The 21,227-nt window shown below is 66.1% G+C and overlaps 2 protein-coding genes across 2 annotated transcripts in view; one reads left to right on the top strand and one right to left on the bottom strand.

Annotated features, from left to right (window-relative positions):
- Window positions 1-4,731, top strand: part of ARHGAP9 (Rho GTPase activating protein 9) — a 29,695-nt gene extending 24,964 nt beyond the window's left edge. Inside the window, exon 18 of the mRNA XM_043506555.1 lies at window positions 4,720-4,731. The gene's annotated coding sequence lies outside the window, so the exon portion shown is untranslated. The remainder of the gene's footprint in view (window positions 1-4,719) is intronic.
- A 7,074-nt stretch (window positions 4,732-11,805) lies between these two features.
- The window catches only part of GLI1 (GLI family zinc finger 1), a 35,426-nt gene continuing 26,004 nt past the window's right edge, over window positions 11,806-21,227 (bottom strand). The window contains exons 8-12 of the mRNA XM_038379417.2: window positions 20,743-20,892; window positions 19,715-19,879; window positions 17,398-17,646; window positions 16,889-17,168; window positions 11,806-15,530 (exon numbers count right to left, since the gene is read on the bottom strand). Of these exons, the coding sequence (XP_038235345.1) occupies window positions 13,318-15,530; window positions 16,889-17,168; window positions 17,398-17,646; window positions 19,715-19,879; window positions 20,743-20,892 (3,057 nt within the window). The 3' untranslated portion in view covers window positions 11,806-13,317. The remainder of the gene's footprint in view (window positions 15,531-16,888; window positions 17,169-17,397; window positions 17,647-19,714; window positions 19,880-20,742; window positions 20,893-21,227) is intronic.

Here is a 21,227-nt window from a genome sequence, read left to right as displayed (position 1 = left end):
GGGAATTCCCCCTCCAGGTGTCCTGGGCAACCAGAGAGCGCCCGCACCTGGGGCAGGACCAGAAATACTAGCTGGACAGAGAGAGCCAGGCCTGCGAGGGTCAACCTCCCCCCCCACCCCCCAGCCAGCGCAGACAGATGCAGAGCACCCTGGACCCCCTTCTAGTGCATGGGCACATGTGACACTAACACACCCGCATAACACCCCCCCCACCCCACCATTCAGCGCACACGCAAACACGCACACACATAATTACAATAATCTGGAGGAGGCTGGAAGCGGATCCCCCCCATCCCATCAGATGCTCGCCCTGGTTTGTTATTGTAGGGTCTCCGGGGCACGGGGCTGCTTGCCCTGGTGGCTGGGAGTGGAGGGGGGGGGCAGGGGTTGCTGCCCAAGTCTCCCTGGGCAGGGGCAAGGGCTGGCATGGCCTGTTCTGTTCTGAGTCAGACTCACCACAAGCGAGATCCGCGGGTGGCTGGAGGAGCCGGGCCCTTGCGGGGCCCTTGGGGACAAGGGGGGAGGAACGAGGCCTGGAAACTCCCCGGGGCCCATCAAGGCATGGGCAGGGAGCTGGCAGCCCCTCGCTGCAGCCGTGACGCCATCTTCACCAGGGTGCCAGGAGCGCAGGGCGGGGAGACAGCACTTTGGGCACATGCCCCCTCGCTGCCACGCGGTCCTCCCCCGAGCCTGGCCTGCCCCTGGCACCAGCCACCAGTCACCGGAGGAGGAGTCATCTGGAGGAGGCTGGAAGCGGATCCCCCCCATCCCATCAGATGCTCGCCCTGGTTTGTTATTGTAGGGTCTCCGGGGCACGGGGCTGCTTGCCCTGGTGGCTGGGAGTGGAGGGGGGGGGCAGGGGTTGCTGCCCAAGTCTCCCTGGGCAGGGGCAAGGGCTGGCATGGCCTGTTCTGTTCTGAGTCAGACTCACCACAAGCGAGATCCGCGGGTGGCTGGAGGAGCCGGGCCCTTGCGGGGCCCTTGGGGACAAGGGGGGAGGAACGAGGCCTGGAAACTCCCCGGGGCCCATCAAGGCATGGGCAGGGAGCTGGCAGCCCCTCGCTGCAGCCGTGACGCCATCTTCACCAGGGTGCCAGGAGCGCAGGGCGGGGAGACAGCACTTTGGGCACATGCCCCCTCGCTGCCACGCGGTCCTCCCCCGAGCCTGGCCTGCCCCTGGCACCAGCCACCAGTCACCGGAGGAGGAGTCATCTGGAGGAGGCTGGAAGCGGATCCCCCCCATCCCATCAGATGCTCGCCCTGGTTTGTTATTGTAGGGTCTCTGGGGCACGGGGCTGCTTGCCCTGGTGGCTGGGAGTGGAGGGGGGGGCAGGGGTTGCTGCCCAAGTCTCCCTGGGCAGGGGCAAGGGCTGGCATGGCCTGTTCTGTTCTGAGTCAGACTCACCACAAGCGAGATCTGCGGGTGGCTGGAGGAGCCGGGCCCTTGCGGGGCCCTTGGGGACAAGGGGGGAGGAACGAGGCCTGGAAACTCCCCGGGGCCCATCAAGGCATGGGCAGGGAGCTGGCAGCCCCTCGCTGCAGCCGTGACGCCATCTTCACCAGGGTGCCAGGAGCGCAGGGCGGGGAGACAGCACTTTGGGCACATGCCCCCTCGCTGCCACGCGGTCCTCCCCCGAGCCTGGCCTGCCCCTGGCACCAGCCACCAGTCACAGCGCTGGATGGCAGGGGGCTGTGGGTCGGGAGTGAGGGGCACCAGCAGAGCTAGGCTGGGGGCTCCTCTAGGCTCCAGCTTCACCTCCCTGTTCTCCACCTTGCAGGACTTTTGCTTTCCTTAGATGGACCCGCTTCCCCCACAGCTTCTATGGGGCTGCCCCTACCCCGTCATGCCAGGAGCTGGGGGAGGGGAGGTGTGACGGAGGTTTCCAGGAGAAGCTGTTTCACTTCCTGCCTGAGGAGGCTGCTCTTGGCCTAAGGGGGTGGGGAGCTCCAGCCCCCCCCCCCCCCGCCCCTGCCCTGGGGCACAGACTCTCCATGCTGGAGGAAACCTGGCCCCATCCTCACCTCTGACTGGGGCTGCGGGTGGGAGTGAGGGACACCGGCAGAGCTGGGGGTGGGGAGCCCAGGGCTGGGCTAGCAGGGGGTTGCACGTCAGGAGCGAGGGGCACAGTAGCTGGGCCAGTCCTTGCCCCATGGTTCCTTACGATCTGGATCCCAGCAGTGCCCGTTTCCCCTGGTGGTCCCTGGGGCTGGCTGCAGCGCTGGGGCCATGTCAGCCGGTGGGGCCCAGCCAGGTGCCCCCAGGAGGGTCCGTAGCCAGCGCTGAGCACACGGGCTGTCAGACCGCACACCACGGCAGGCGCTTGCTTGCATGCAGAGAAGGAGCCGTTTCCTTCCCAGCTCGCTGACTCAGTTCCCTCGCCAGCCCCCGCCCTGCCGGGGACCCCGTGAGAACAGATGGGCAACGCAGGGTGGGGGGAGCGGAGGGGAGGGCGCTGAGCCGGGCAGCATGGGTGGGAGCTGAATGTTCCCAAACCTGGCACCTGACGCAACCTAGGGGAGGGCGGGTGGAAACCCTGAGCTGGGCTCCCAGCCCCACATCAGTGCCCGGGGGAGGGGACAGGGAACAGCTGGCTCAGGGGGCAGCATGGGGCAGGCTCGTCCCCTGGCGCTGAGACCGCCCGGGCCCGGCAGGGTCACTGCCCTGGTTGGGGATGGGCCAACACCCCTGCCCACTCCGCTCGCTCGGGCAACAGCAGCATGGGGGGGGAGTTGGGGTAACTGGAGCAAAGGATTATGGGCAAGGAATGGACATCCTAACCCCCCATCTCAGGGCTCTTGGCCGTGGTAAATATCACCCCCACTTTGCCCCTGAGGCTGGGGGCTGCCTGTCCCAGGTGGGGTGGGGAGTTCAGTGCCTTTCCAGGCAGCCAGAGCTGGAGGGGAGCGGAGAGCCGGAGCCAGCCCATCCTACGGGCATCTGGGCTGATGTGCAGATGCCCTCGCTTCCCCCCCTGCGCGCACCCTCCCAGCCCTGTTGGGGTGGGGGGAGCTTCCTTGGAACCAGTCTGGTGTCCTGGCCCCCGCGGGGTTGGCTCAAACTGCGCCCAGATAGCAGTTCCCAGACGAAGGGCCCTGCCCAGGCTTGGCCTCGGGGGTGGCTCCTGGCCCAGACTGTCCCGTGGCCAGAGCTCCAACCCGCCCAGGAATGGGGGAGGACCCCGGTGACCAGCCCTGGGGGGGAACCAGGGACAGGAGAAGACACAGGGTCCTGCAGTCCCACATGTTCACAGACACACAGTCACAGGCAGTCAGACACCCAGATGCACAACAACAGGCAGGGGCTGGGCGGGGGGGGAGGGATGGTGCTAGGCGGGGGGGGGGGCAGCGCTAGGCAGTGGTTTCACACACTCACATGGGGGGGACTCAGGGGTAGCTGCCAAACCCAGGGACCTACCTGGGCATCGGGTCAACTCCAGTCAGAGTCTCGGACAGCGGAGGAGTGTGCAAACTTTGCACCCCCCCCCCGCCCTGCCAGTGCCCCTCACTCCCGACCTGCATTCCCCCCACTAGCCTAGCCCTGGGGGCACCATCTGCTGGGGACAGTAGGGAGGTGGGGTCAGTGTGCTGGGGGGAGGAGCAAGGGGGGGTGGGGGCAGCGGATGCTGGAGGCAGTGGGGGGTGGGGGCAGTGCGTAAATGGGCAAAAGCTGGCCAGCTGGCCCTATTCCAGGCCATCAAGTTGGGGCATTGCCCCAAGTGGGGCAAGAGGGGAGCAGGGACCCAGTGTCCCTCCCTCCCCAGCCCCTTGGTCCTGCTGCCTGGGGTCCCCGGCGCCCCTTCCCGCTGGGCCCTGCTTGGTGCAGCCCCCTCCCTGAGCCAGGTGCCCGGGGCAGCCATGCAGCAGGGCTCCCAGGCACACGGCCCAGCCTGGCGCCCCCAGGCCAGCCCCACCCGTCAGGGGCCTTTGAAGATGCGCGTGGGGTGGTACCTGTAAGAGGCAGGTACCAGCTGAGATACCGGCTGCAGCCTCCACCCAGGGGAGCTCAGCTGCTCGGCCCTGCCCCCCCCCCCCCCGCAGGCCCCGGGGCCCTCACCGCCCCGTGCCCCGGGCTCACGGCCAGACGGGCTGGGCACCACAGGGCAGGGCTCCCAGGAGGTCGGACATGACAGAGTCTTGGCTGCATGTTAAATCTCACACCAAGAAATGAGACGTTTCAGAGTAGCAGCCGTGTTAGTCTGTATTCGCAAAAAGAAAAGGAGTACTTGTGGCACCTTAGAGACTAACAAATTTATTAGAGCATAAGCTTTCGTGAGCTACAGCTCACTTCAGTGAGCTGTAGCTCACGAAAGCTTATGCTCTAATAAATTTGTTAGTCTCTAAGGTGCCACAAGTACTCCTTTTCTTTTTTCAAGAAATGAGAGAGAGGCTGGGCCCAGGACTCCTGGGTTCCATTCCCAGCTCTCGGAGGGGAGGGAGCTGGGCCAGTGGTTAGACAGGGGGAGGGGGGAGTCAGGACTCCTGGGTTCTATCCTCAGCTCTGCCCCGACTCACTGTGTGACCTGGGGTGACTCCCTCCCGCCTTTCTGGGCCTCAGTTTCCCCATCTGTAGCTGGAGGCCAGCAATCGCAGCACGGTGGGGGCTGGGAGGACACGGAGCAGATGGGCGGAGAATTGCTGGGCATGGTTCGGCCACGTGGCGGTGCCACAGGCAGGGGGCTAGTGGGCCAGCCACCGCAGGAGCCCCATATCCCACACCAGAGCCCTGGGGCCGCACTGCTCTGTGGGCATGAGCTGGGCCCCCATACACTGCCCTGCCCCCCCGCCCCACCTCCAAGAGGGGGATGGGCCCAGGAACCAGGACACCCCTCCCCAGAGCCCCCAGGAGACCCTCCAGCGGTGGGCACCTGTAGGGATAGCCCCCCACCAGCTCACACCCCACCCTGGCCAGGAAATTACTAGCAAAGAGCAACTGCTGGACAAGAGCACCTACAGGCCCCTGACACACCCACCACACACAACTGCCTGATGCACACGCACCATGCTCAATCCTGACACACCCCTCTCGCACAACCACCTGACATACACCCATCCCTTGCACAACTGCTTGATGCGCACACACCACACACAAGCCTGACACACACACCCCTTGCACAACTGCCACACACAAGCTTGACACACACACACTAGGCACACCATACACACCTGCCTACTTCCCCCCCGCAGCGGGCACCTGGACCCTTGACCGACCCCACCCAGCCGCCGGGTCACCAGCCCTGTGCCCCTCAGAGTGGAAGGAGTCCGACTCTGCTTCCTCCCACATCGCTAATTAATTTGCTAATTAATAAACACAATCATCAAAGCCTCCCAGTCCCCCAGCCAGCCCCCTCTGATTGCAGCCCCCCAGCTCACCCCCCACTCCCCTCCCAGCCACCAGCTCCCCAGCCGGCCCCCCACTCCACTCCTAGCCCCCTCCGATCCCAGCCCACCCCCACTCCCCTCCCAGCCCGCCCTCCACTCCACTCCTAGCCCCCCAGCTCACCCCCCACTCCCCTCCCAGCCACCAGCCCCCCAGCCGGCCCCCCACTCCACTCCTAGCCCCCCTCTGATCCCAGCCCCCCTCTGCTCCCTGCCCCACAAAGAGCCCCTCAGCCCAGCCCCCCCCAACCAGCCCAACTCCTGCTAACCAGCCCTGGGGGCAGAGCCCGGCCGCTTCCTCACCGCGTCTCCGGCGGGGCTCCGGGGCCATGGTGCGGGGCTGCCGCCGGCTCCGCGGGCTGAGAGCGGAGCGCCCCGGGCCGCTGCTCGGACCCGCCCCGACGGCGGGGGGGCGGGATTCGGGCGGGGCGAGGAGGGAGCGGCCCGGGGGCAGTGGGGGAAGCACCCCAGGGGTACAGGCAGTAGGGGGCAGGGAGCACCCCGGGGAGCAGGTATTAGGGGCACCTCAGGGGTGCAGGTAGTGGGGAGCCGGGGCCACCCCAGGGATGCAGGCAGTGAGGGGAGGGGCTGAGGGCACCCCAAGGGTGCAGGCAGTGGGGGGAGGGGCTGGGGGCTCCCCAGGGGTGCAGGCAGGGGGGGCACCCCAGGGGGCAGGCAGTGGCAGGAGGGCGGGTGCCAACCATAGCTGGGGGCTATGGGGGGGCGGCTTGCAGGAAAATGACACTTTGCATGCGGCTGGGGGCACTGGCCGGATTTCCCCCCTCCCATGTGAGGTGGGTGGATCCAGTCACAGCGATTTCCTCCCTGGTTACTCACGTCTGGGGGCCAAGGTGGCCGGGGAGGAGATCCAGCGCAGTGCAGGGCCAGGAGCTTTGGGAGGCGGTTTGGGGGGAGATTCCAGCCCCCTGCTGTGGGGCTGGGTGAGGAACCAGGGAGCCGGGTCGGCATGAGCCAGCGAAGCCCAGGGGGGTCCAGCCATTTCGACGTGGGGCCTGGCTCCGGCTGGGGGGCAGGGCCTGGCAGGCCAGCCACTCGCATGGGGTTGCGCACTGGCGCCGTCACCCCCCCTTTGCGACCCCCCCAGGCACCTCCCCCTCCCCCCCACCGCCACCGCCACCCCCACCCCCAGACTGCAATGTGACTGTGGTCACCTCTCGCCTCAGCTCACCCGCCTGGGGGCGTCCTCACATGTGGCTTTCCTCTGTGCTGGGGAAAGTTCACACCTGAGTTTTAACAGGAAAGCTTGGACGGGGCGCACCCCTCCCCCACCCCGGTCCCCTCACCTCGCGGCCAGAACAGAGCCCACTAGCCACTCACATAGCCCCTGGCAGGGCAGCTGGTGCTGGGGTGTGTCATTTCCTCTCTCTCTGCCTCAGTTTCCTCCTGCTGCAACATGGGCAGCGGCCTGGAGCCCCAGGCCCTGCTTGCCCTGAAGCCAGCCCCCCTTGGATCCCCTCCCGCTGCTTTGCTCCCCGGGGCAGGTTGGTTCCCAGGCTCGGGGCCTGAGTGGGGATGGCCGGAGGCGGGAGCAGGGCAGAGTGGACGGGGTTAATCTTCATCCCAGGATCCTATTGGCTAAGAGATCGTGAAGGCTGTGGTGAGGATCTCGGAGCTGCTCAGTCGGGCCATGACATCATCACCAGGGCTATGACATTATCACCCCATGACATCAGAGCAGGAGCCCCCGCCTTTCCCTCAGCTGTTAGCTCACACTGGCCCCCAGCACCCTGATGCCCCCTGGCATGCCTAGGCTGGGCTGGTGTTAGCTGGGCCTGGGGATCCCAGAGCCCGGTGCCCAGACCTGGCATGATGGCACCATGGCACGGGCATTGTGGGAGGAGGGACCCACCCATGGGCAGCTTGGCCCCACCCCGGGAGTTCAGGCTGTTTCTTGCAGATGCCCTCCCCACGTGGGCTTTGGGGAATGCCTGCCCCCCAGCAGCACCCCTCACTTGGACCGCTTTGCCCTCTGGCCCCACCCTGCCCAGCCCAGGGAGGTCCCGGACACCTGGGTTCTAATCCTCCCTCTGCCACTGGCTCCCTGTGTGACCCTGGACGTGTGGCTCGGTTCCCCCACCTGTAGGACAGCGGGGTGAGGCTTTCAGGACCCGGTGGGCACAGGGTGGGGGCTTTGAGATCTTCCCATTACCAGGACTTTCCAGCCTGCCAAGCACCATCCCAGCTAGGGATCCCTCCAGTCCAGCCCCCTGCTGCCCCAGGGACAGCCTCCCCTCCCCCCGCCCACCGCCGAACTGGGGTCAGCTTCTAAACGGAGTGTCCGGCCTGTGGGGGAGGGTGATTGAGAGCGGGAAGGGGGGGTGAGTGGGGTGAAAATCCTGCACCAGGGACATGAGTCACCAGTGGGAGCTTCTCTGTGTCCTCAACACTCTGCCCGTCCAGCAGCATTGTCCCAGAATGGACGGGGGGGCTGCAGGTCAGGAGTGAGGGGCACCAGTAGAGCTGGGGGGGTGGAGGGAGGGAGATTTACACATCCTTTGCCTGACTTATCTGACAGTCTCGGCCCTGGATCCTCCTTAGAACAGTTACTGAACCAACCTCAGACAGCCCCCGCTCCGCCCCGGCCTGCCTGCCCCCCCGCGACAGCTGAGTGTGGGGCGGGGCGGGGGGGGAACCGGGTGTTAATTTGTTTGCTGATAAAACTCTGCCTTCCCCGGGGGATCTGGAAAGTGATGCCTGAACCCACGGGTGAGTCAGTGCAGCTGCCCCAGCCCCAGACACCCTGACTCCCAGCCCGCTGCTCTAACCACTGGGCCCCACTTCCCTCCCAAAGCCGGGGGGAGAACCCAGGTGTCCTGACTCCCAGCCCCCCGCTGTAACCATGTAAAGCGCCATCACCGCCCATCTGGTTTGCTCCCCCTGCCCTGTGTCCCGGCCTCTCTCCCCACATCCTGTCCCCCGGGAAAGGGAGCGAGCGCCAGGCTGTGCCCCCGGCCGGAGCAGCAAGCCCGGATTGCGGCATCTTGTGCTGACTAACCCCCGCTCACGGCTTCCTTGGGCCGGGGGGCTGCCCCGGCTCAGTCCCCAAACCTCCCAGTCTGGCTCTTCCGGGAATTCTGTGACTAGGACTCCGGCTCCTGTCTGAGCGAGTTTCCCCCTCACCCCCATAACCTCCCTGCCCTGGGGGGAGGCAGGGAGCGTAGTCACAACAGCCCATTCCCCCCCCCCAGCAGCCGGGGGGGTCAGTGCCCATCGGAGGGGCTGGGGGACATGTGGTGACCAGGCGCAGGTTGAGCCCCCTGCTCTGCTCTCAGGTGCCTGCCGCTCCCAAATGAGCCCCCCCTTTGTTTACCAGAGCCCCCCCCAGCACATCGGGGGCCCTGAGCTTGGGGCCCGGGACAATTGGTCCCCCTTCCCCACTTCAGCCCTGCCCCCAGTGGCTTGGGAAACCCCCAAAGCCTCCCCCCGCGAGAGGCCTGCCCCAAAAGCCAGTGCCTGGGGCAGCAGCCTGAGCTGGGCCCCAGCTATGGGGGTCAGGAGGGGCTGAGGGCTCCTCTGAGCTCTGCCTGGATGGTCCCCGGGTCTGTGCAAAGGGTGGGGCATCCCCCCACCTGCCCCTGCCAATGAATCCCCCCCCCCACAAAAGGCCCCCAGCCCCTCAACTCGTTCCCGGAGCAAGGGACTGGCCTGAGGAGCCCCGCCCCCCCAAGTCCCCCTGGGGGTGGGAGGAGGCTGCAGAAGAGCCCACCTGCCAAACCCTGCTCCACTCAGCACAGACAGTGGGGGGGGAGTCCTGTCCCCTCAGAACCCCCCCCCCCGGCTGTGCCCTGGCACATGGGATGCCATGAGGCTGGGGTCTGGCCAAAGGGCAGAGAGCTGGGCGCTCCAGGGAGGGGTGGGGGAGGCTAGGCTGACGTCAGCCGCTCCCTCCCCCCGCCCCCCCGCCAGATGTTCCCAGGGCGAGGGGGGCAGGCAGAGGAGTGAAATCCGGGAAATTCTCAGATGGGCAGGCGGGGGAGGGGGGGGAGGCCCAGATCCTGCTGACATCACGCTCCCCGGGGGACAGGGCCGGGTGGGGGCGCTGCCACCATGTGCCAGGAGAAAACTACGCTCCTCTGACACGCTGGGACCCAGCTGGGGAGGGAGCCGGGGGGCTCGTAGGGGGTCCGGGTCCAGCGCAGCCCCCCTGCCCTGAGGGCCCTGGCCCGGAAACATTGCCCCAGAAGAGTTTAGGGGAGCCCAGCTGGGGGGGACTGGATCTGCGAGAGCCCCTGCCCCCCTGCCCAGTGCCCACGCATGGGGGGCAGCTTCTGGGACTCTAGCTGGGTGGTGCCAACACCCCCATCTCAGCTGGGGGCCTGGTTCCCAGGGGCGGGGCTGCGTCTTGCTTGTTTTCTGCCCAGCCCTGGCACAGCGAGGCTGGGGCCCGGGTCAGACCCCCCAGCTGCCTTTGCGATGTGACGGCACCAACCCCGATGCCAGGGGAAGGTTTCCCCCACAAAGCCGTGGCCCGTCCGGCAGCCCTGACCCTGCTGGGCTCCCAGCTCCCAGAAAGCCATGGCTGGATGGGACCCAGGGCAGCTCCCCCAGCCCAGAGGCCTGGGGATGGGGGAAGCCACGGTGGGGGAGGATTCAGGGGCTGGGGCTTGGTTAGCAGCACATCCAGGGTGGTTCCCCCCTCCTCAGCCCTATGGGCAGGGGCTGTGGGACTCACCCCACATCGAACCAGGGGGTCTCGCCCAGCAGCCACCTGGCCCATGGAGCCGGTAGCCTGACAAAGGCTTCACCCACCAGCTCCTGCCCCGATGGTGTGTGGGGGAAACATTCCCTCCTGAGCCCGGCCCTGAACCCTAGCAGTGGAGAGCCCCCATTACGGCTGCCCCTGTTCCCACCCAGTGGCAGCTGCAATGGGGCCAGCCCCTAGCGAGGGCACGTGATGTTTGCCCTGGGCCATGCACCCCTGCTCAACCGCAGGTTGTACAACCCCACTGCACGGTGCCCTCTGCTGGAGGAACTGAGGCCTCTGTGTCCTCCTGCAGCATGGAGTCTCGCAGGTGAACCGTGCCGAGCTGCAAGCAATTATTTGACACTGGCTCTGAAGTAAAAAGAACAGGAGTACTTGTGGCACCTTAGAGACTAACAAATTTATTTGAGCATAAGCTTTGGTGAGCTACAGCTCACTTCATCGGATGCATCTGAAGCGTCCATGTGAGTTTGCTGCCCTCTGGTGAGCTCAGCGAGCCAGGACATCCTAGATACACGGTGGCATCTGCTGAGGGCCAGCCGTTGGGGGCCCCTTCTTGAGCGCTTGGCCAAGCCATGGGCGGTGGCGAATGTTCACCATTAGGTGTGTTTCTGCGCGGCCGCCAGGCTTGATGGCCCAAGAGTCCAACGTGGGAACAGATGCGATGCACCCATGGGAGAGGGGGGCCTGCCACTGGACCGCCTCCACCCCTTGGTGGCTGGACTTGTATCCTGGATGGTACAAGCCCCGCAGAGAGGGGCAGTCGCTGGAACATCTGGCAGCATTCAGCACCGGGTCTGGAAAGCGTCAGGCGCCATCTGCGGGCAATGGCCCGGGCGACTGCCAACACCGGCACTGCGGATGACGTCGGGCGGCTTTAGGCCCAATATCCGAGGTCGTGTTCAGTGGGGAGGCAAAAGCTGGAGACGGCGTCCGCAGATTCATTATTCAAAGTGACCAGAGGCGCGGGTGGGCCTGATCCTCGGTGGCTGTGCTTCGGGAAAGCCATCGGGGCTCTGTACAGAAGAACGGTGTTGGAGAGCGAGAGATGCCGAAGCCGATGGGCCTGCCAGGATGCTGCAGTCTGAGCTCCATCACCCGACGCCAGAGTGCAGGGCCCTGCCCGACACAGGTACTGATCGAAAAGGTTCTGGGGCCCTATTACGAAGCTGTCCTCTGGAAGGCCTAAAAATCCCAAGTTTTTTTTTCAGAACAAATAAAGTCTGGGCACTGGCAAGTCACAACCTGGCGTTGGCACCTTTGGGGGGGCCAGGTTTTCTCCGCTAGAAATGTGGGGTTTGAAAATGAAAGCCTGGATCCTCCCGATACCTGGACTCTGAGAGCTGGGGATTTAAGGAAAATGTGACTCCAATATGCTCGTGAGAGATGCTAATGCTGCCATACTGCCTGCCCCCCTGCTGGGCCAGGATCCAGCCGCGCCATCCTCTCCAGTTAGCAGTAAGGATGGGGGGGCAGAGTGGCAGGTCCAACAGCCACAGACAGAAACATGGGGCCCTGATCTCGGTTGGGGTCTGGGCAGCGCCCAGCACAACGGGGCCCTGATCTCAGGTGGGGTCTGGGCAGCGCCCAGCACAACGGGGCCCTGATCTCAGGTGGGGTCTGGGCAGCGCCCGGCACAACGGGGCCCTGATCTCAGGTGGGGTCTGGGCAGCGCCTGGCACAACGGGGCCCTGATCCTTTGGCTTCTAGCTGCTCTGGGAACAGAAATCAACAAGAATTTCACTTCCCTGAGGAATTTTTTGTTTAATTATTATTAGTTCGTATTGGAATTGTTTGTTGCTAGCAAAAAGACAAGAACGGTGCTTTACAGGTACAAAACCCCATGGACACATACATACACTATGTACAGAGGTGCGACCGAGCCATGGCCCAGTGCTGGGCCCGCGCCTGGCACCAGGAGTTGGGGCATTGGCAGTTCCCTGTGCCAGCCCGTCTATCAAATCTCCTGCCCCCGGCGGGCAGGGGAGCTGGGAGCGCCTGTCTGTCACTCAGACCAAACACGGAGAACGAGACGATGGTTTTTTAGGTGAGTTTGGGTTTTTTTAAATTATTTTTCTTTGGTTTTTCAGTTTTAAGTTAAGACTTTGCAGAGAGCCCCTCCCCCACTGTGCCACTCGGGGGGGAGAGAGGCAGAATGGGGGGGGGGTAAATTGCAGCAGACCCTGGACCAGAGAAGGGGCGATAGGATGGGGTGGGGGGTCTCTGGAAGGGATATGCATGCAGCATCTGATGGGAGAAGGGCACTGGCATGGGGGGGGGAGCCTGGCACGGGATGCTGGCGTCGCTGCAGGGACGGAGGGCACAGGGCACTTGCAGTGTGGTGTGGTGCTGATCCCCCCATGGCCTGTCACTGCCTTCCTGGCCTCACGACAGCAGAGGGCAGGAGGGAGACAGGGCCGAGCCCCTGCCCAGGGCCTTGAGTGGGCTACAGATTCCTGGTCTGGTTGAGCTGGGATTGGCTGCAGCCACTTGGCCCTGCCCATGAGGATCCCCTGCCCCACAGCCTGGGGATCATGCAGCTGCCTCTGGTGGGACGCACAGCTGCTTATAATGGGCACTTCGTCTCCCTTCTGCCCTGGAAAGACTTGAGGCCCCCACAAGGGGAGTAGGATGGGGGTGGAGGGCATCTCCCAGGACAGACCCCTAAGAGCCTGGGAAGGGTATTGGGGGGGGAGCTGCTCTGTCTCATGGAGGGCGGTTTGGAGGCAAGAGGGGTTTGGGGAACATATTCAAATCCCCCAATGGCCTAGGCTCCTCCCTTCCACAGCCTTGTTGCCCGGCGGGCGCAGGGTCACCAGCTGCCTAGCGCTGGATGAGGTGCACCTCCAGCACGGGGCAGAGGGGAGGGGATTCAGGGGGCCAGGTTCTTGGGGGGAGGCTGCCCTGTGGGTGCAGAGAGGGGCAGAGGCTCGTTCTATTAGGACAAAGACCAGAGGAGTCCCTGGAGGGAGGGATGGACAGATGGGTGGGTGGATGGCTGGAAGGACGGATGGACTGATGGAAGCACAGACAGATGGGTGGCTGCCTAATAGCTAGGAGCATCCCATACCCACGGTGGGACACCAGCCAGTTGGGGGGCCCGTTCTCCCGTGCATGGGGGGTCCTGTTTTAGGGTGCCGGGAAGCCCGTCAAGGCGGGCGTCTCCTGCCCGCTGGGGGTGGGTGCCCGGGGAGGGTGCGGGGAGGGGGGGAGGCGCCTTAGGACAGGGTGTTGAGGAAGTGGTTCTCCCCAGCCAGCGAGCTCAGCATGGAGCTCATGTCCCCGATGGCCATGTTGGGGGGCCCGGGCGGGGGCAGCCGGGTGGGGCTCAGGGCCGGGGGCTCCGGGTCGTCCAGGATAGCCGTGAAGTCCAGGTGCGTGTTCTCCAGGTCCAGCGAGTCCAGGCTGTTGGAGACCTGCCCCTCCGGGGCCAGGTAAGGGAAGGAGTCAGGCTTGAGGCCCTCCAGGCCGGGGGCGTATGGCCTGCTGGGATCCTGGGACCCGCAGCTGGCTGGCTGATGCCCCTGGGTGCCCTTCCCCGGCTGCAGAGGGCCGTGCCCCGGGTAGAACAGCAGGGCCACGTCGGCGGGGCCCTCGGGCGGGGCGTGCAGTGGGGGCAGCCGTAGCAGCCTGCGGGGACTGGCCTCGGGGGGCTCGCCGGAGGGGCTGGGCTGGCCTGGGCTCCCCATGTAGCTCAGGCTATTCTGTCTGCTGGGGGTCTTGGGCCCACCGGGCGGGTGGGGCACCAGCTCGGGGTTGAAGCACTGGCTGGCCGGGACCTGGTTCTCAGGAGGGCCCAGCAGGTGCCCTGGCTTGGCTGGGTAGCCAGCATACTTGGGGCTGAGGTACGGCGGGGGCGCCGGGGGGTGCCGCAGGGGCTGGCTATGCCTGGGCCCCCCGCCCAGCCCCATCATGGGCTCCCTGGACTTTGGGGGAGGCTGCGGCTGCTCCCCCCACATCAGCACCTGTTGCGACTGCACGTAATTCCGCACCATCAGCTCCTTGACCTGCAGCATGGGGGTCTGGGGCCGCCGGGTCGGGGGGGTCACGGCGAAGCAGGAGCCCTGCTGGGGCTCAGCCTGGTACCCGCTGCCAGGGGCAGCCGGCAGAGCCCTGGGCTGGCCGAAGGGAGCTGCCGGCGACTGCTGCATGGCAGCCGGGTGCGTCCCGTTGTGGCAGGGGGTCAGTGCTGGTGCCGGCAGCTGCTGCTCAGCCTTGATCTGCAGCTGGCTGAGTTCGCCGAACTGCTGCCCACCAGCAAACCCGCCCGGGTGGCACATGCCCATGTGCTTGGGCTGCGGCTCGCAGGCGCCGGGAGTTGGGTACTGGTGGTGGCAATGCCGGCTGGCCACCGGGCTGGGCACCATGGGGTTCATCTCCAGGCTCCCCCGGGTGGCCTCATTCCAGGGCACTGGGATGTTGGCATCGGGCAGGCGCATGCCCTGGAAGTGCTGGTTCACCTGGCACTGGGGGAGGGAGTAATCGGGCTGCCCCAGGCCCCCCTCCAGCTCCCCATGGGCAGCTGGGTTCAGCTGCATGCCCCCCATGGTCCTGTGGGCACCAATATAGGCGTCCTCCCCCTGCAGCTCCATGCCCGGCCCCTGGCACTGGAAGCCCAGCTCTGGGTAGCCCAGGTACTGCTCCATCTCCAGCAGGCTGGTCTCCCCGGGCCCCTCCATGGCCACGCTCTCCAGGAAGACGTTCTCGCTGATGCTGGGTGGGCGAGGGGAGAAGAGGTGACGCTGCAAGCTGGCATCCGTGCCCCCGAGGGGCTGCAGGCCGACCCTGCCCACGGCCGACGCGCTCACGTTACCCACACTCTTGAAGAGCTGCACCTTGGGCGCGGCGTGCGGCTCGGCCGCCGTCCGGGCGGGGTCGCTGGCCCGCCGGGGGCCGTGCCCGGGCGCCAGGTGCGGGTGGAGGCTGTAGCCGGGGGTTGCGCTGGCGCTATGCGGCCGCAGGGAGCCATTGGCCAAGAAGGACGGCCCGGCTGGGCCCGGGTAGTCCCCGGGGAGCCCCGTCCTGCCACTCAGGGCCGCCCGCTCCATGCTGGGCCACGGGGTAGGCGGGGGGCCGCCCGTGGCCGCGGCGTACTTGGCTTTGAGGTAGTGCTGCTGCGCCGGCGTGAGGCCTGGCAGCCCCCCGCAGTGGCTGGCCTCGCTGGAGCGCCGGGAGGCGTCGGGGGAGATGGGGTCGTAGCCATCGGCCAGGCCCAGGCTGTTGGGGAGCCCCTCGGGGGCCCGCGGGTAGGGCGAGGCCAGCGAGGAGCGGCGGCTGACGGTGTAGGCCGAGCTGACAGTGCTGGTGGTGCTGGCGCGGCGCTCGCTCAGCGGGGGTGCGGAGGGCAGGTCGCTGGCGGAGAGCTCCAGGACGCGGCGGTGGGAGACTGCGGGGGGTGGGCCGCACAGGCTGGGCATCTCCCCGGGGGGGCCTGCAAAGGGGGGGGTTACTGCAGGGACGGGAATGGGCCTGGCTCCCAGGGCACAGGCACGGCATGCCTGCAGCTGTGGGGAAGGACAGGGGGTTTGGGCCAAAAGCTAAGGCCGCAGGTTGGGGTTGGGGGCGGGGGGCAGCTGCATGAGGGCAGCTGGGGGGTGCAGGTGCATGTTGGTGGACAGGAGGTCAGGTGTGTGGAGGTGGCTCGGAGGGCAGGTGGCTGAGGAGTGTACAGGTGCATGCGGGTGGCTGGGGGGTTGCAGGTGGCTGGGGGTGGCTGGGGGGTGCAGGTGGCTGGGGACGGGAGCAGGTGGCTGAGTGTTGCAGGTGGCTGGGGGGGTACAGGTGGCTGGAGCAGGTGGCTGTGGGGTGCAGGTGGTTGAGGTAGCTGGGGGTTGCAGGTGACTGGGGGTGCAGGTGGTTGGGGTAGCTGGGGGTTGCAGGTGGCTGGGGGTGGCTGGGTGTGTGTGCAGCTGGTTGGGGTAGCTGGGAGGGTGCAGGGGCTGGGGGGTGGCTACGGGAGGAGCAGGTGGCTGGGGCTGGGGAGGGGGGGTTCCGGATCTAACCTCTTGTTCTGTAACTGAGCTGGCGTCGAGCTGGCTGCAGGGTCCTTTACTCTCTCACCGGGGCTGGCTACCCCCTATTCCAGTTATCCCCAGGACCATGGGGGGCCTGAGCCCCTGTGCCCGGAGCTGGTCCTAGCTCAGAGACCCCTAGTGGCCCTCTGGGAGGCTGGAACCACCTGCCCCAGTCCTGTGCCCTGCTGGAGGCACTAGCCCCAGTCCCCACCTGGCCCCACCCACTGGAACCTCCCTGAGCCTGTCCACCCAGCACTATGCAGCCACCTCTGGGGTGTGGCACGGCAACTGTTTATACCAAGATCCCTCATCCAGGCCTGAGATGCAGCTGCCTCTGGGGCCGGGGGCAGAGACTGTGTCCCATTGCAATGGCAGGGGAGGGGACATGGAGGTTTGGGGAGCAGAGCAGAAATACTGAGCTCTGAATTTGGCCGGGACCCCGAGCTTCGTGCCGCAGCTCTCGGGAACGTGACACGGCTCCGGTTTATGTCTCATCTGTAAGACGGGACCTTCGGGAGCACAGCGCCCCCTAGTGCCATGCTAGGGCCCTGGGACCAACCCAGCCTGACAGGGGAGAGCGCCCCCTGCTGAGACCTGCACCCTGCTCCCTGCAGCACAGCGCCCCCTAGTGCCACATTGGGGCAATGCAGACTGCCAGGGGAGAGCACCCCCACCCCGTTGAGGCCCCTGCTCCGCTCCCGGCACCCCTGTCCTGCCCAGGGTGGTTTCCCGTCCCAGCCCTCGCTGGCCTGGCCCCGCCCGGCCGAGGGCTCACCGGTGCCAGGGATGGCCGGCAGCTTCAGGCCCTTGCCGGGCGGGGGTTTCCTCAGCTGCTTGAACTTGTCGATGCGGAGGTTCTCCAGGCGGCGCAGGGCCGAGAGCCCCGAGGCGCCCATGGGCTCCCCCGGCGGGGGGTCCTCCAGCGTGGACAGGTCCTCGAAGCTGCCGCCCGGGTTGGCGTTCATCTCCACCCCACTGTCGTTGTTGTTGGCACTGCCCAGGGGCGAGCGCTCGCTGCTGCAAGATGACTGCCCGCCGGGACTGGGCTGGGGCTTCTGGGGAGACAGGGAAGGGGGGGGTGCGCCGGCCCCTCCTTAGCCACAGCCTCCAGGGCACCCCACTGCCCGCACGCCAACCCCCCCAGCTCAGGCAGTGAGGAATCCCCTCCCCCCACAGCCCAGAATCCAACCCCCCCCATGGCAGGGCAGTCTGCCTTGTCCTGTAGCGGGGCAGCCCAGAGCCCGCTATGCCCAATTTGCCCCCCTGACCCACTCTGCTCCGTACCAAGATGGCCTCGGGCACCATCAGCTTCCCCTCGTCCTTCCTGCCCTCGCCGGGGCAGCCCCCCTCCTTCTCCTGCTTCATGTCAGCGGGGCCCCCTGGGGCAGCCAGGGCCCGGCTCAGCACCGTGTCACCCCGGTGCTTCTTGGTGACGTGGGCGTCGGGGCCGTGCACTGTCTTGACATGCTTGCGCAGGGAGCTGGGGTCCGTGTAGCGCTTGGTGCAGCCGGGGATCTTGCAGACGTACGGCTTCTGCATGGGGGGCAAGATGGGGGGGGTTAACCCAGCCCAGGAGACTCAGCCCCACGGGCATCTCTGGGCATGGCGAGCTGCCCGCTGGGAAAGGACCACAGGACCTACCCGCCTGATTCCAAAACTGGGGGTGCCAGCTCCAGGAGAGGCCAGGCACCGACATGGGGGAGGGGGCCGTACTGGGGGGCATGGAACATGCCCTATCGGGAACAGAGGCATTGCCAGACCCGGGATCCAGCTACCCCAGGTTCCTGACTGTGCCAGGGGCCATGCGCCCCGAGGAAGGGGTGGGCGGCGGCAGCCAGGGGACAATCCCCCTGAAGTGTGAGGCTGACACGAGGGGGCAAATCCCAGAACAGCTGGAGGGTCTTGCTCCAGAGTGTGAGTTCCTCGGACAAGGACGGGTCTTTGCTCTGGGTCTGGGGGGATGCCAAGCCCCACGGGGTCCTAGGCCACAACGGGGCTCCAAAGCGCCACTGCATGCCAAAGCAATAATACTGAACCGCCAGCCGTCGGCCCAGTCCCCGTGTGAGTCTTGAGCAGCCCTTGGCCCCAGCAAGGTCCAGTGGCAGGGAGTTCCACTGGCTCACTGTGCCTGGAGTGACACAGGGCTCCTTGGATGGGTTTGAAATTCGCCACCTTTTGACTCCATCCCAGTCCCCTTGTCCTCGTGCTGGGGGGTGGGCAGGACGGACGCCCCCAACCGCTGCCTCTGGGCCAGTCAGAGGTTTATAGCCGAGCCCGTCCCAGCAGCCGCGGGACCTGGCCCAGCCTGTCCACTCTGCACAAGGGAGATCTCCCAGGGCCCCTCTCCAAGCCCCTCATGCTCTGGGGGGGTTCGTACCTCCTTGGCAGGGGGCTGATGTTGGGGTGCATCTGATTGGCATGGGGGAAACAGGCTGTACCATGATGGATCGGGGGGGGGAATATACCTCATTGCAGTGGGGGGAGTGGGCTGTACCATTTCAGATGGGGGATGTACCTCATTGGAGTGTGGGGAGCAGGCCATACCATAGTGGATGGGGGGGCATACCTCATTGGAGTGGGGGGAGTGGGCTTTACCATGTTGGATGGCAGGGTACTATATCGTGTGGGGGGGTCATACCTTGTTAGAGTTGGAGGAGTGGGCCATACCATGTCGGGTGGGGGGTGTACCTCGTTGGACTGGGGAGGGGGGAATGGGCTGTACCATGTCGGGTGGGGGGGGTACCATGTTGGAGGGGGGGAGCAGGCCATACCATGTCGGGTGGGAGGCGTACCTCTTTGGGGAAGGGGGAGTGGGCCGTACCATGTTGGGTGGGGGGGCATACCTCGTTGGAGAGGGGGGAGCAGGCCGTACCATGTTGGGTGGGGGGGCGTACCTCGTTGGAGAGGGGGGAGCAGGCCGTACTATGTTGGGTGGGAGGCGTACCTCGTTGGAGAGGGGGGGAGCAGGCCGTACCATGTCGGGTGGGAGGCGTACTTCGTTGGAGAGGAGGGAGCAGGCCGTACCATGTCGGGTGGGGGGACATACCTCGTTGGAGTGGGGGGAGCAGGCCGTACCATGTCGGGTGGGAGGCGTACTTCGTTGGAGAGGGGGGAGCAGGCTGTACCATGTCAGATGGGGGGGCATACATCGTTGGAGAGGGGGGAGCAGGCTGTACTATGTTGGGTGGGGGGGTGTACCTCGTTGGAGAGGGGGGAGCAGGCCGTACTATGTTGGGTGGGGGGGCGTACCTCGTTGGAGAGGGGGGAGCAGGCCGTACCATGTCAGATGGGGGGGCATACCTCATTGGAGAGGGGGGAAGCAGGCCGTACCATGTCGGGTGGGAGGCGTACCTCGTTGGAGAGTGGGGAGCAGGCCGTACCATGTCAGATGGGGGGGCGTACCTCGTTGGAGAGGGGGGAAGCAGGCCGTACCATGTCGGGTGGGAGGCGTACCTCGTTGGAGAGTGGGGAGCAGGCCGTACCATGTCAGATGGGGGGGCGTATCTCGTTGGAGAGGGGGGAGCAGGCCGTACCATGTCGGGTGGGAGGCGTACTCGTTGGAGAGGGGGGAGCAGGCTGTACCATGTTGGGGGGGGCGTACCTCGTTGGAGTGGGTGCGGTTCTGGTGCTTGGCGCGGTCCGAGGCGTTGGAGAAGGCTTTGTTGCAGCCCTCGTGCTCGCAGACGTACGGCTTCTCGCCCGTGTGCGACCGCAGGTGGGTCTTGAGGTTCTCCAGGCGTGAGTAGGCCTTGTGACAGCCCTCGAACTGCGCGGAGAGCCGTGAGAGAGACGCCCACCCCCTGCCGCCACACGGGGCGCCCAGAGCCCCCCCAGGACATACATGCCAACCCCCCTGACATCCCTGAGCAAAGAACCTTCAACCCCTGCACCCAGGGCACAGTCACAGATCCCCCCCCCGCCATGCTCTGCACCCAGAGCACAGTCACGGATCTAGCTCAGTGGTTTGAACATTGGTCTGCTAAACCCAGGGTTGTGAGTTCAATCCTTGAGGGGGCCATTTAGGGTTCTGTGGCAAAAATTGGGGGACTGGTCCTGCTTTGAGCAGGGGGTTGGACTAGATGATCTCCTGAGGTCCCTTCCAACCCTGATATTCTATGCAAGTATCTATCTCCCCCCCCCGCCATGCTCTGCACCCAGAGCACAGTCACAGATCTCCCCCCCCCTCCATGCTTGCACAGTCACGGATCTCCCCCCCCACCATGCTCTGCAGCCAGAGCACAGTCACGGATCTCCCCCCCCCCGCCATGCTCTGCACCCAGAGCACAGTCACGGATCTCCCCCCCCGCCATGCTCTGCACCCAAAGCACAGTCACGGATCTCCCCCCCCATGCTCTGCACCCAGAGCAGTCACGGATCTCCCCCCCGCCATGCTCTGCACCCAGAGCCCCTTCCCAGCGTGGGAGACAGGGCTGTGCCCGACACGCTAGAAACCCCCTCTAGAGCACGGGGGGGGGGGGGAAGGGGAATGGCACACGGTGCCTCCAGGGGGCGCCGACTCCCACCCGGCCCCAGGGCAGGGGGCTGGCTGGCATGGGGGCAGGGCTCTGCGTGCCGTGGGGTTGTCCCCGCCCGGCTGGCGTGTCCGGCCTGTGCCCAGCTCACACTCACCGTGCACTTGTGAGGCTTCTCGCCCGTGTGCCGCCGCATGTGCACCACCAGCATGTACTGCGCCTTGAAGGGCCGCTGCTCCCGTGAGCACTCCAGCCAGTGGCACACAAACTCCTTCTTCTCCCCGTGGATGTGCTCGTTGTTAATGTGCTGCGGGGGGGGGGCAGGTCAGTGGGGGGCTGCCAGCCAGGGGCCCCCAGGCCTCTGCAGAGATGGCTGCCGGGGCTGGCTCAGGGCACGGTGCTGATAGGTGGGGGGTGGGGGTTGGGACTGAGGGGCACCGGGGGAGCTGTGGGGTATGGGGGAGCCCAGGGCTGGGCTGGCAGGGTCTGTGGGTCGGGAGTGAGGGGCACCAGCGGAGCTGGGACGGGGGGAGCCCAGGGTTGAGCTAGCTGGGGACTGTGGGTCAGGAGTGAGGGGCACCGGCAGAGCTGGGGATGGAGGGAGCCCCGGGCTGGGCCGGCAGGGTCTGTGGGTCAGGAGTG

This window comes from Dermochelys coriacea, chromosome 20, assembly GCF_009764565.3.
Source record: "Dermochelys coriacea isolate rDerCor1 chromosome 20, rDerCor1.pri.v4, whole genome shotgun sequence".
Lineage (NCBI taxonomy): Eukaryota > Metazoa > Chordata > Testudines > Dermochelyidae > Dermochelys > Dermochelys coriacea.
This window is presented reverse-complemented; position numbering and strand designations above follow the sequence as displayed.